The sequence below is a fragment of the Cyrtonyx montezumae genome, unplaced genomic scaffold (genome assembly GCF_038088225.1).
Source record: "Cyrtonyx montezumae isolate F1298 unplaced genomic scaffold, pur_monq_1.0 scaffold_13, whole genome shotgun sequence".
Taxonomy (NCBI): domain Eukaryota; kingdom Metazoa; phylum Chordata; class Aves; order Galliformes; family Odontophoridae; genus Cyrtonyx; species Cyrtonyx montezumae.
In genome coordinates this window covers 34363197-34376248 of record NW_027071859.1, presented here as the reverse complement: position 1 = coordinate 34376248, position 13052 = coordinate 34363197, and the positions used below count along the sequence as shown (strand labels likewise).

The 13052-nt window shown below is 39.4% G+C and overlaps 1 protein-coding gene across 1 annotated transcript in view; it reads left to right on the top strand.

The window, feature by feature from the left end:
- MDN1 (midasin AAA ATPase 1) overlaps positions 1–13052 on the top strand; it is a 91303-nt gene that overhangs the window by 1402 nt on the left and 76849 nt on the right. Inside the window, exons 2-8 of the mRNA XM_065731028.1 lie at positions 3043–3269; positions 3834–4058; positions 7692–7799; positions 7884–8079; positions 10030–10242; positions 11472–11603; positions 12929–13032. Coding sequence (XP_065587100.1) covers positions 3043–3269; positions 3834–4058; positions 7692–7799; positions 7884–8079; positions 10030–10242; positions 11472–11603; positions 12929–13032 — 1205 coding nt within the window. The remainder of the gene's footprint in view (positions 1–3042; positions 3270–3833; positions 4059–7691; positions 7800–7883; positions 8080–10029; positions 10243–11471; positions 11604–12928; positions 13033–13052) is intronic.

Here is a 13052-nt window from a genome sequence, read left to right as displayed (position 1 = left end):
TTTTGAGATGCATAATAAGACATTGCATGTGTGGTGATGGAAGATCATAGGTAACAGAAAAAGAGCCTTTCATGTAGAATACTAGTACACCATTAACTCTGCAAAGGTAAAGCAAATTTCTGTGTTCTTAGTGAGGAAAATGGAATGGAAATGAAATAAAAAAAGGTCTTTATTACAGTTTTCATTTAATGACTTTCTATTTCTGAGTAATTTAAGTGAACTTGTACCCATATGCCACTGTACATTTTTGTGCCATCTAGAAAAAATTCAGCTTCATAACGTGTCAGAGTGTGCTTCTGGTTCTGTGTGCTATTGGAGGTCTCTTTGAATCCAAACTACCTTCATGTGTAGTACTGCAAGTGCAGACTGTGTGCAAATAGACATACTTTTTTCTGCCTGTGATGGTGTAGTATCAGTGGAGGTGCTCATTATATGCAAAGAGCAAAATAGTCAAAGGAAAGGAACAGTGCGAAAATATCCTTATTCCTTTATGTTCTTTACACACTTCCAAATTTTAATCACTGGACAGTGAAAGAAAATTTGAAGAAAAAGACCCTTTTGGTTGTTTTTTTTTCTGTTGTTTATTTTATGGAACCATCTGTATCTCATGTTCTATTCTGCTATTTTAGCAGTGCATCATTTTGCCATTCTTTTTTTAAATAACAGCTCCAGCATTGTAATTGTAGCCCTCTAATTTTAAGGTTTTATGGCAAGATGTGCCATTGTTCCTTTATTTTTTTAAACAAGTGTAGAAAAAGTGATGTAACCTGTCCTGATTTTACCCAGTAAATGTCCTGATAATTAAGGCAGACTACTGTTTCTTAAAATATAGCTTCAACTTCTTGTTTGAAAGTTTAATTAGGCTTACAAGTTGTAGCATTATCATTATTAAGGGAGGGTATTTTGCACTTTCTGCCCTGGAGTGGATTCTCATGTCCTGTTTTGAAGAGCTGTTATTTTGGTGAGACTATATGTTACAGTCTGTTAAGGAATATGCTGTTACGAAGGTCAGAATGTTCTCACTGATGTCAGTGGCCTTGTGTGGCTGTGTCGAGTGTGAAATGCTGGAGGAGGTGTAGGATAGTTCTGCCTTATTTTGCAGGACACTAAAGTTACTATGTTTTCCTTTTGATGCTGCATAACCCTCTGATCATCTCGAAGCATGCTGCTTAGAAGAGTGCAGATTTTCTCATTTTACTGGTTTGAGAGGAATACCACCAGCATGGTGGCTGTCCCCCCAACTCAGGTTGTTCCCTGCAGTGATCCCTTCTTAGTCTGGACTTTCGGACTCAGCTTGTTCTTAATAAAGACTTTTGTACTTGGTAGGCAATGAGTAACCATGCAGTGCAGGTTGACATTCTGCTGGGGGAGCAATCAGGCAGTGTGTTTAATTCCAGGGCTTGATCCTGGCTGTTATCCTTGCTGTCTGTTCTGTTAACAGTGCATGTGCATTTATTGGGTATTTGGTGGGGATGTTGTTTGCAGTACTTTCAGGGCAGTTACCATCCTGGACTCAAACAGTAACACTGAACACTTGCAGATCAGCTGTCCTTTGCTACTGACTAAAAAGTTTCATATTTCACAAAGCTACCTTTCCTTACAAATCCCCTGACTTTTTTTTTTTTTTCATGAAGTTTTTCATTTATACTGAAGGGCTGTAGGATCAGATATGCAATTGCTCTGTAGAATGAGAATGTTGCTGCTGTGGTTTTTCTTTTTTCTTTTTTTTCTTTTTGGATCACTTTTGTATATCCTAAGGGTACTGTAGATGATTTAAAAAGTCACTTGCTCTCATAAAATTTCTAATAGATTTGGTGCACGACAGTCATGTAACTAGATTATGATATTAAATGAGACTGATCCATTTCAATTATTTGCTGCTTTACTGTTAATTGTTCCTTTTATTTTATATTAAAAGCTCTGGTTGATTAATTAAGCACCCTGTTGTGCCTTGTTTGGATAGCCAAAGATGTATTTGATTAGGTAACAGGAATTACTTGTTATTTACTTGTTATTGTTACTAACCACTTATTGTTAATATGATAATTTTTAATGTTTGTAATGTGTATTGCAGTGACTAATTACATGCTGAGTGAGTGAAGTCTTGCAGCTTGAACAAGTACATACTTACACCATGAGGCTGTCAACTGTGTAAAACCTTTGGAAAACAGTGTTCAAGACTTCTTGTAACAGTGAAATGATCCTGTCTGCATGCACAGCAGCAAGTTTTACTCAACTGACAAAAGTCCAGACAGGCAGAAATTGACAGCACACGTTGCTAAAAATGAGTCTATCTAAATTGCAGAGTATGTCCATAGAAGTTCAGTAAGTGACTGTTTTCTTCAGAAAGCTGCCCTACCAAGCTGATATTTACTGCTCTTGGACAGGAAAAATAAAGTGGTATGAGTGTTTACTCAGTCAGTGTGGGAAAGGGAGAGTGGGAGGTCAAAGTTGAGAGCAAAACCCTGTAGTGCAAATTCAGTCTTTTTTTTCTAAGTCAAAGCACTGAGATACACCGAACATCATGGAAGTGGAATGGTGCTTGGATAATATCATGAGGTCAATGACCAGAGAAACTTAAGCTTAAAAATACAAGAAACTGTGGTTCTTCAGTAACAAAGTTGGGAAGATTGTATATGTTTTGGTGTTATATTTTTCCCTAAAACAGATCAGAATCTATTCTGCGTATATTCTGAAGTCTAACATTTTACTTTGCATAAAGGAACATTTTAATACAAAAGTAAGAAAAATTCTCAACTCTGACTTGCAGATGTATGCTTTTTGTCGTTATTTATCATAATGGCTTCTAATAGGAAAAAGCAGCTAAGTTTCTTTGAGAACCTGAATTTGTAGTTTTTTATAATTCCTATTTAGTGTGTCATTCTTCATGACGTTCATCTTATTTCCAGTTTTGTAAGTATGGAGAGTTGTATTAGAAAAAGTACTTCCACTGGGTACTATGAAACCTGTATGAATAATTCTGAAACTAAAAGTCTGTATCATTTTCCATTAAACCAGTTTCTTTTCTTTTTTTTTCTCTAGGCTTGGACTCAGCAAGATCGACAGTGCATCCTTGATACTTTAGCGCTGTTATTACTGGATAAAGAATGCACTCTATTAATTGGCCATCAGCTTCGTCCAGTCTTGCTAGACTTGTTGGAACGAAATGCAGTTGCCATTAAAGCTGGTGGCCAGATCAACCATGATCGACATGAAAGGCTGTGTGTAGCAATGAGCAAGCTGCTTGCTGACCACCCTGATGTTTTGCCGTAAGTAACATAATGCCTCAGAGTGTGGAGGTACTGTCACAGTGCTTTGGCTTGTCTTTTGCAATAACAAATGTCCTTTCAGTTGAAAGAACTACTTAAAGAACAGAAGCCTTAAGCAGTGCTTCTTTAAATTCAGTTATGTGGTAATATCTGGTGTGATTTTTGTCTTAATCACTTGATCAAAATGAAAGCAAAACAGTTGACTTTATCTGCTAACAACCAAAATGGCTATATTTAATTTTAGATCTGTAGGCCAGTAGAATGGAAAATAGCTTGAGAGTCAGTACTGCTTTTTCAGTAAACAAGAGAAATCAGAGATTTTACCACAATTGGTATCATTTCCTCTTACTAACAAAGTAATAATCTCTAATAAAGTAAAACATCTGTTGTAAGCTGACAGCTGAAGTGGTTATCTTTTGTCGTAAAATTACATACCAGCCTCGTTCACGCTGTGCCATCAGTTACTGTTTCTGGATCCCTGAATTAAAACATTAGTGATTATTTTCCTTTGTTCTGTCTTAGATGTCTCTGATGCATCTCTTTCTGTCTTCTTTCTTTAAAAAGATTTGCTTTAAGATATTTTAAGAACACATCACCAGTTTTCCAGAGGCTTTTCCTGGAGAGCTCAGATGCAAACACAGTCCGATATGGGCGCAGACGAATGAAGTTACGTGACCTCATGGAAGCATCATATAGGTTTTTACAAAAGGAACAATCAGTTTTCCGGGAGTTATGGGACTGGAGCGTGTGTATTCCACTCCTAAGGAGTCATGACACTTTAGTCCGTTGGTAAGTTTAAGAATTTCAAATTCTTTTCCATAGAAAAGACAGCTGTGTCTTGAGTTCAGAAAGTACAGGAACAACAGCGTTGTCAAATATAACAGCCAGGATGACCTGCATTCAGATGTTTAACGTCTTTATCAGTGGTATAGATGATGGCATTGAGTGCACCCTCAGCAAATTTGCTGATGACACCTAGCTGAGTGGTGTAGTTGATACCATCCAGAGGGACCTTAATAAACTCAAGAGCTGGGCCTTTGTGGAGCTAATGAGGTTCAACAAAGCAAAGTGCATGGTTTTGCAGTTGGGGTTGAGGCAATCCTAGCTATATACACTGGGGGTATGTCAGGTGTTTAGGGCAATTGGTTGAGAGAGCTGGAGCATAAGTCATATTTTTCTCTCTCCCTTCTGGGGCGGTGAGGGATACAGAGTGGTCCGGGAAAACTCAGGCCCTGAATAAGTGGCTAAAAGGCTGGTGCCACCACGAGAACTTTGTTTACCTGGCACCTAGCCTGATGCCTGCAGATGGCTCTCACCCCTCTCTGAGGGGGAAGTGGATCCTAGCCCAGGAGCTGGCCCAGCTTATTGAGAGAGCTTTCAAGTAGGTATGAAGGGGGAAGGGGAGAAAATGTTGCTCGCCCAGGTGTAGCAAGTAGTTCAGAGATGTCAACTGGATCTGATGGGAGAAGAGAGTGGAGGGCTTGGTGATGTTGTCATTGTAGGAGATTGCAGGGGAATTCCCTCTAGGAAGCAGTGGGGAAAACTTCAGAGGTTTGAGGAAGGGCCCCTCTGGCAAGGTAGTGTGCCAGGAAGCCCAGCTTAAGTGTCTTTATACCAATGCACACAGAATAGGAAATAAGCAGGAGGAGTTGGAAATCATGACCTGTTTGGAAAACTATGACTGGTTGCTATCATGGAAATGTGGTGGGATGAATCTTACAATGGGCATATCTGTGATTGAGGGCTACGGGCTCTTCAGAAGGGGTAGGCAGGGTAGGCGGGAAGTGAGAGTTGCCTTCTGTGTTAGGAAGCAGATTGTGAAGAGGTGTGTCTGATTAACTACCGTGACTAGGTTGACAGCTTATGGGTTATAATCAGGGATTGGTCCGGTAAAGCACATCTAGCCGTTGGGGTCTACTGCAGGACGCCTGATCAGGAGGAGCCTGTTGATGAGTCCTTCTTGATTCAACTGCGGGAGGTGTTGCAGTCATGGACTCTTGCCCTGAGAGGGGATTTCAACCACCTGGATAACTGCTGAGATAGTTGCAGGAGGGTGGCAGGCAATCCAGGAGATTCCTGGAGTCTGTTGAGGATAACATCCTGGTCTAGGTATTAGACAGACCAACCCGAGGTGAAGCCTTAGTGGACCTGGTGCTCGCCAATGCAGAGGAGAGCATTAGAGAGTTTAGGATTGGTGTCAGCCTGGGCTGTAGTGATCATGCCCTGGTGGAGTGTGTGATTTGGAGGAATGTAGGCCTGGCAAAAAGTAGAGTCAGGACCCTGAACTTCAGGACAGCAAACTACAGCGGATTCCATCCCACTTTAACAGTGGAACAAGTCCAAAACCTCTTCATAAAATTGAATGTATGAAAAGCCCATGGGGCTGGATGATATGCATCCCAGGGTTCTGAGAGAGATGGCTGATGTGGTTGCTGAGACACTCTCCATAATATGTGAAAAAACACGGCTGTTGCCTGAAATCCCCAGTGACTGGAAAAAGTATTACTGTTTTAAAGAAAAGGAGAAAGGATGACCCTGGGGAAATGCAGGGCAGGTGAGCCCCACCTCTGTGCCTGTGAAGATCGTGGGGCAGATCTTCCTGGTTACCATGTTAAGGCACATACAAGACAAAGAGGAGATCCGAGGCAGCCAGCATGGCTTCACCAAGTGCAGATCTTGCCTGACCAATCTGGTGGCCTTCTATGATCAAGTGATGGTATGTTGGACAGGGGAGGGGTGGTGTACGTCAACTCCCTGGACTTCTGCAAAGCCTTTGACGTGGTCTGGCACCACATTCTTCTCTCTAAATTGGAGAGGTGTGGATTTGAAACTGTTCAGTGGATTAGGAACTGGTTGGCTGGTCACCGCCAGAGTGTTGTGATCAATGGTTCTATGCGTGAGTGGAGGCCAGTCATGAGTGGTGTTCCTCAAGGGTCAGCCTTGGGACTGGTGCTCTTCAACCTCTTTATCAGTGCCATAGACAGTGGAATTGAGCGCACCCTCAGCAAGTTTGTGGATGACACCAGGCTGAGCGATGCAGTTGATATGCTAGAGGGAAGGGATGCAATCCAGAAGGACCTGAACAGGCTTGAAGGGTGGGTCTGTGCCAGCCTCATGAAGTTCAACAAGGCCAAGTGCAACGTTCCGTGCCTGGGCTGGGACAATCCTGAGCACAGAAACAGCTTAAGCAGAGAATGGCTTGAGAGCAGCCATGAGGAGAAAGATTTGGGAGTGTTCGTTGATGAAAGATTCAGCAAGAGCCGGCTGTATATTCTTGCAGCCCTGAAGGCAACTGTATCATGGGCTGCATCAAGAGAAGCAGGACCAGCAGGGCGAGGGAAAGGATTCTGCCCTCCTACTCTGCTCTTGTAAGACTTGACCTGGAGTACTGCGTCCAGTTCTGGGGTCACCAACAGGAAAAGGACGTGAAGTTGTTGGAGCACATCCAGAGGAGGACAACAGAGAAGTGCAGGGGCCTGAAGTACCTCCCTTACAAGGACAGGATGAGAAAACTGGAGCTCTTCAGCCTAAGAAGACAAGGGTTCAGAGGAACCTTATGGCAGCCTTCCTGTACCTGAAGGGGGGACTGCAGGAAAGCTGGGGAGGGACTTTTTGTAAGGGCGTGTAGTGACAGGACAAGGAGAAATGGCTTTAAATTGGAAGAAGGTAGATTTAGAGTAGATATTTGGAAGACATTCTTTACCAGTGTTGAGACACTGGAACAGATTGCCCAGCAGGTTTGTGGGTGCCCCCTCCCTGGAGGCATTCAAGGCCAGGCTGGATGTTGCTTTGAGCAACTTGCTGTAGAGGGAGGTGTCCCTGCCTGTAGTAGGGGCTTGGAACTAGATGGTCTTAAAGGTCCCTTCCAACTCAGACTGTTCTGTGATTTTTGTGTTGTGAGACAGCTTTATGTTATTATGAAGCCAAGATAACGGAGTTGTTGTATTCTTTGCCACTGAGTCTTGAGTTCAGTGTATTATGGTTATTTTAGTTCTTTGCCACTGAGTCTTGAGTTCAGTGTATTATGGTTATTTTAGAAATAACATAAAATTGCAAATTAGGAAGGGCAGTGGCAGGCAAAGAAATACTTGGGCAGAGAAGATACAGCTTTCATTGTTTCATGCTTACCTTCATTTGTTTAGGAAAGTCCCATCCTTTGCTGTATTTCTGTTGTTTTTTCAGCATTTCAAGGGAATGTTAGCTTGTCAACATGTTAATGATGCAGTATACAATGATAGAATTTCTTCTATGTGGAGAAATAGATCAGAAAAAAATTGAAATGAAAGAATAACATTAAAATTTCTGCAGAGAAAGTTAACAATGTTTTTCAAAAATTGGTATTTTGATTTGCAGGTGAGAGATGCCAAGTTAACTGTTTTACAACTATGTTTTGACATGTTTTGTTCTAAATACAATTTTTAGGTACACTTCAAACTGTCTTGCTCTGGTTACATGTATGAATGATGAACATAAATTGTCTTTCATGAAGAAGATCTTCAGTCCTGAGGAGCTGACACATTTCAGACTAAAGTAGGAACTTTTTCAATATTGAACACGGTTGTTTTTGTTGATGACTTTCAGTTGAATTAATATACATGGTTGTGGATTTGACAGGCTACTTGAAGAATCTCAGGTGCAGAATGTGGAACAAGCTCTTGTTCTGGCCAATCCTGACTCCTCATTTTGGCAAAAGGAGAAAGAAGTGCAATATAAACAAGGTCATATTGTATCGAGTGACCTGTCTGCAAATGTAGTAGCTGTATGTGGTATTGTCCTGCCTAGACTAAAGCCAGTTTCTGAAGAACAGCAGGTATGTAACCCAGTATTAAGTCAAGTCTGTATCTTTTTTTTTTTTTTTTTAAGAATTTCTGCTGTTGTGAACTGACTTTATTACTGCTCAGAAGGTATTGAGGTACTTCGGATTTTTTGTGTATCTGTTGTTTTTTTGATGTGTGCTGTAAGCTAGTGATACATAATATTGGCACACATACAAGAAGTTCTGCTGTGAAATGAAACAGTGAGCTTCCAGTACCTTCAGGAAAGCTGGGGAGGGACTTTTTATAAGGGTGCATAGTGAAAGAACAAGGGGAAATGCATTTAAACTGGAAGAGGGTAGATTCAGACTAGATATTAGGAAGAAATTCTTTACTGGAGGGTGGTGAGACGTGAACAGGTTGCCCAGTGAGACTGTGGATGCCCTCTCCCTGGAATAATTCAAGGCCAGTCTGGATGGGGCTTTGAGCCTGGTCTATAGGGAGGTGTTCCAGCCTATAGCAGGGGTTGGAACTAGATGATCTTAAAGGTCCCTTCCTAACAGACCATTCTATGAGTCTGTGATTCTAATAGGCCTGTTATCTTCTTTGTAGCAGTACTTAAGAACAAGCAGTAAGAAAATAAATATCAGCTTTATATAGTATCTCCATTCCAACTAGAATGTGCTACTTCCATAGCTGAGTAAAGCTGTGGAAGGGTCTGAACGCAGCTGCTTTTATCTGCATGAAGTAGTGCTTTGTGCTGTACAGGGGTCTTGTGGACAGCCTTTCTCTAAAGTTCTGTTCTTAAAGGAAGACAAACTGTTTCTTACTCTTCTAGAAGGCAGGATAAAGGAAAAGGAAGTGAGCAAGAATTTACTTTCTCCATTTCACTTGAGTGAAGCATGATGCAGTATGTAGTGTAGTGCTTTACAGTTTTACAGTTTTAACAAGTCCATCAAATGCATTATTATGTTTGATTAAGTAGCATTTCTTCTGACCTATTTTTTCTTGAATTATTATTGATCTCACACTGCTCAGGTTCTTTTTTTGTAGCTGCAGTGAGCATTCTTGATTAGTTTTCTCATTAAGGCACAATTTTAGATTGTATTTGACTTGAGTATTCTTACTTAATTTTGCAACACACCTACAAATGAAGAGCAAAGAGAGAAATGAAGAGCGGTAATATAGAGGATTTCTTGAGTAGCAGAAGAATGAGAGTTTTCCTTCCATTTTTTTTTTCTTTTACCCTTCTGTTTCTGTCATTTAATTTACTATCTTCTAACTTTGTGTGCGTGTGTATATGTATAGAAATGAGTGTATGGCTTGAAATTTATTGCAGCAGTGAGAAACTTTCGGAACAGGGTACTAGTCCTTGTGCATATACTGACATATTAGTGTGTGTAGGATGCTTAAAATATTGGGAGAGCATCTGTCACTGATAAATTACTCTTCAATAAACTGTATTAATTGCAGTTTGAGTGAAGCAAAAAATTCTTCCCCATGTATTGTGTTTAATGACCTTGTACTTTGGCCTGTGCAGCAAGAACCAAATACAGCACATCAGTTTTTATGTTCATACATAACCTGAGTCTAACTGCTGTTTGATTTTTTTGTTAATTGGGATCCATTCTGATGATTTAATTTCATTTATATTGCAAATTGTATGTGATTGACATGAATGTGCTGATTGAATAGTTACCGTGTGCTGATGATTTAGTGTGAAATCCCTTTGTCAACAAGTTGTATGTATATACTAAATTAAGTGTTTCACCTATCATAGTTTTTTGATTAAATCTATTTTAATATCTGTCATTAAATGCAGTCTTCATAGTCCATAGCTCTAGGAAGTTTAGTTTTAGTTGATGTGTGTTGACAGATCTGTAAACTAAAATTTTTATATAATGATACTTGCTTTTGTAATTGTTCTGTGTAGTAGTAAAACCTATTTAAAAAAAAAAAAAAGAAAAAGCTATTTCAGTATAGTAACTCAAACTTTGTTTTAACAGGAAAATGCCACCAGTCATTTTGTTTTGGTTGAATCTGCCTGCACAAATCTTCAAAACCTTGCTATTGCTGTAGCCTTTCAAAGTCCTGTTTTATTGGAAGGACCAATAGGATGTGGCAAAACTACTTTAATTGAATATTTAGCAGCTGTTACAGGAAGAACAAAGCCTCCTCATATTCTGAAAGTCCAGCTTGGGGATCAAACTGATAGCAAGGTAACCAATGACACTGTTTTATGGTAGGATGATCAGACATTTTTACTTGAAGGATGGAGTTGCTCTCCTAGTAAGATGATGTATAAATTTTTTGCTAAGACCTCACAGCCTTCAATTCCTTACAGTATTGCTCTGGCTATTGATGAGAATAATAGATTTGAAGAAAAATCAGTTGTTATTTAAATTCTGCATATAATTGTGCATATCTGTTCTGTTTAAGTTGTGTCCCATCAGGGTTTTTCCTATGTTGAAAAGCTTCACTGGTTTTGTATTTTAAAAGATGTATGTGTTTGTATTGTCAAAAATAAAATTCATTCTAAAATGACAGCAGCTGGTACCAAAGGCTGTATGGGCACTTTCATTTCAGTTTCTAAATGGGCTGATAGCAGTTTAATCTGATGACAGTTATTTGTGATAAAGGTAAAATGAAATGAGGCTGTATGAGGACATTTGCACTTGTAGAATGCTGATCTAGCTCTACCTCTAGGAGTAAAACCAGATGTGAAGATAACTTCACATTCATCTGGTTTTGCATATATAACTTTAGAGTCTGAACTGATTAATGTGTGATTCAATTTATATTTAGTTTTCTCTGGTTGTTAGTATCTCCCAGTAGTGCTGTTTTCTATTACTGTACAGAATCACCTTCCTAATTTGTGTAGAGCAGCTTACTTCACGATCTGAAATCTGTTCTCTTTGAGAATATCTTTTCAAATACATGAGTAAAACATTAAAAAAGTAATTAAGTTCAAGGAATAAATTGTGAAATAGTGGAACTGTATGCTTAATTATTTAAAGAATATTAAAATGTGGAAGTTACCACTTCACAGAAAGCAAAACTTGGTTGATTTTGTGTCTTCCAAAAACTTCTTGTAGGACTTCTCATACATTACCATCTTGATCAGACTTTACTGGAAGATATACTGTAAGATGTAGTGCAGTGCAACTCTAGACAGTTTCCTGTATTGTGCTGCTGATTTTCTCCATTAGTTACAGTGGCACTCCTATGTATGCAGACATCTAATTACCTAATTCATTTTTGTTACTATGCTTCAGTTATATTACTGCAGGCATGGAGGAATTAAACTTCAAGAAAAGTGTAATGATGGACCCGTATTTCTTGGATTAGCAGATAGTGTTTCTTATATCTCAATTTTGGTCATTTTCACTTAAAATTATGAACACATCAGAGACCTGCTCATTACATTTACCAGTTGTTTCTGTTCTAGACGCTGCTTGGTATGTATCGTTGTACAGATGTCCCAGGGGAGTTTGTTTGGCAGCCTGGAACCTTGACACAAGCTGTTACCAAGGGTCATTGGGTACTTCTGGAGGATATTGATTATGCTCCTCTGGATGTGGTATGTAGGTTCTTGTTCACTGTAAAGTGTTTGACTTAAGGCTCATAGTAGGGATTTTTGGAGTCCAGTCACTGTGAGTTCCATGGCAGTTCACTGGAAATAATTCTTCTTCAGTAGAAGTTAACAATAACTAGCCTGGCTTTATTCAAAGATAGTTACACTGCAATTGCTCTTGTCACTGTTTTAGAGCAGTCATTACATTGCCCAGTTTCACTCTGAAGAATTGCAGTGATGCTGGTAATGAGCTGTCTCTTTTAAATTATGTTCCAGTGTTCGAAAACAAGTGCCTAAAACTACAGAATATCAAAGTCACTGTATTAGGGTGACATTGATAGTAACATTTTTCTAGTCTCTTTTTCTTTTTTTTTTTTCTTTTTATCCACATTTTTATTTCCTGTAGCTTGGTCATTAAAAATATATTGTTGTATCAAGCACCGTGGATTTTAATTGATTTCCTGAATTCAAATTCACAACTAGTACTTGTTAGAATGCCTTCCTTCCACTTGTAAGTCTTATGAAGTGTAGGGAATTTATGGAATTTATAGAAACTCCTAGAAACATCACATATGCATATTAGGAAGTTTTTTTCATTTCCAGAGGCTCGTGCAGGTACTGTGGACTCAGCACATTCCACTCATAAACATTCCCTGAGTAGCGTACTGCTTTAATCTCTTTTTCTTCTGGTCTCTCCTGGGGGCATCCCTTTATTTTATTTTATTTTATTTTCATATCAAGTCTCCATGATTGCCTTCCTCTCTGATGAAGGGAGTACTGTGGACCTCCCTCCCTTTCCTTTTATTCCACCATTATTACTGTCCTTCTGCATGGAAGGATAAATTATTTAAATACATCCCTTATTCTCCTGGAGAGTAGCAGGATATACACTGTAATTAACAGTGTTAATGTTTTAGAATGTCATCTTTGAGATGAATATAGTCTTTGTTCAGGCAGATAAAGAAAACAAGCCTTCTGATGCTTCTGAGAACAAAGTCAGTCATTTGACAACTTAAAGCCAATCATTTTCATTTGGATTTGCAGTGTGAAAACTGTCATTTCCGTTCTCATATTAAGTCTGAATAAAGGAGATAGAAGGTAGGGAGAGGATCATACCTGTGAATTCAATTGCTGTCTAAAATTGAGACTCACTGACTTCTGTTAGTGTCACTTAAAAGTGCAGGCTGCAGGAAAAGCTGTGTCTGACAACATGGTGGTGCTCGGTGGATGTGCTCTAGCATTTCATGTGTGGATTGGGTGTGAATGAGTAGGTTGTTTGTTAATGTTTCCCCACCCAAAAAAGAATGTTTCATAGAGGTTTTCTTCTCCAGATCTCTGTCCTGATTCCTCTTTTGGAAAAAAAGGAGTTGCTAATTCCTGGTCGTGGTGACTGCTTGAAAGTCGCACCAGGATTCCAGTTTTTTGCAACCAGGAGGTAAGCATGTAAAGTTAAAT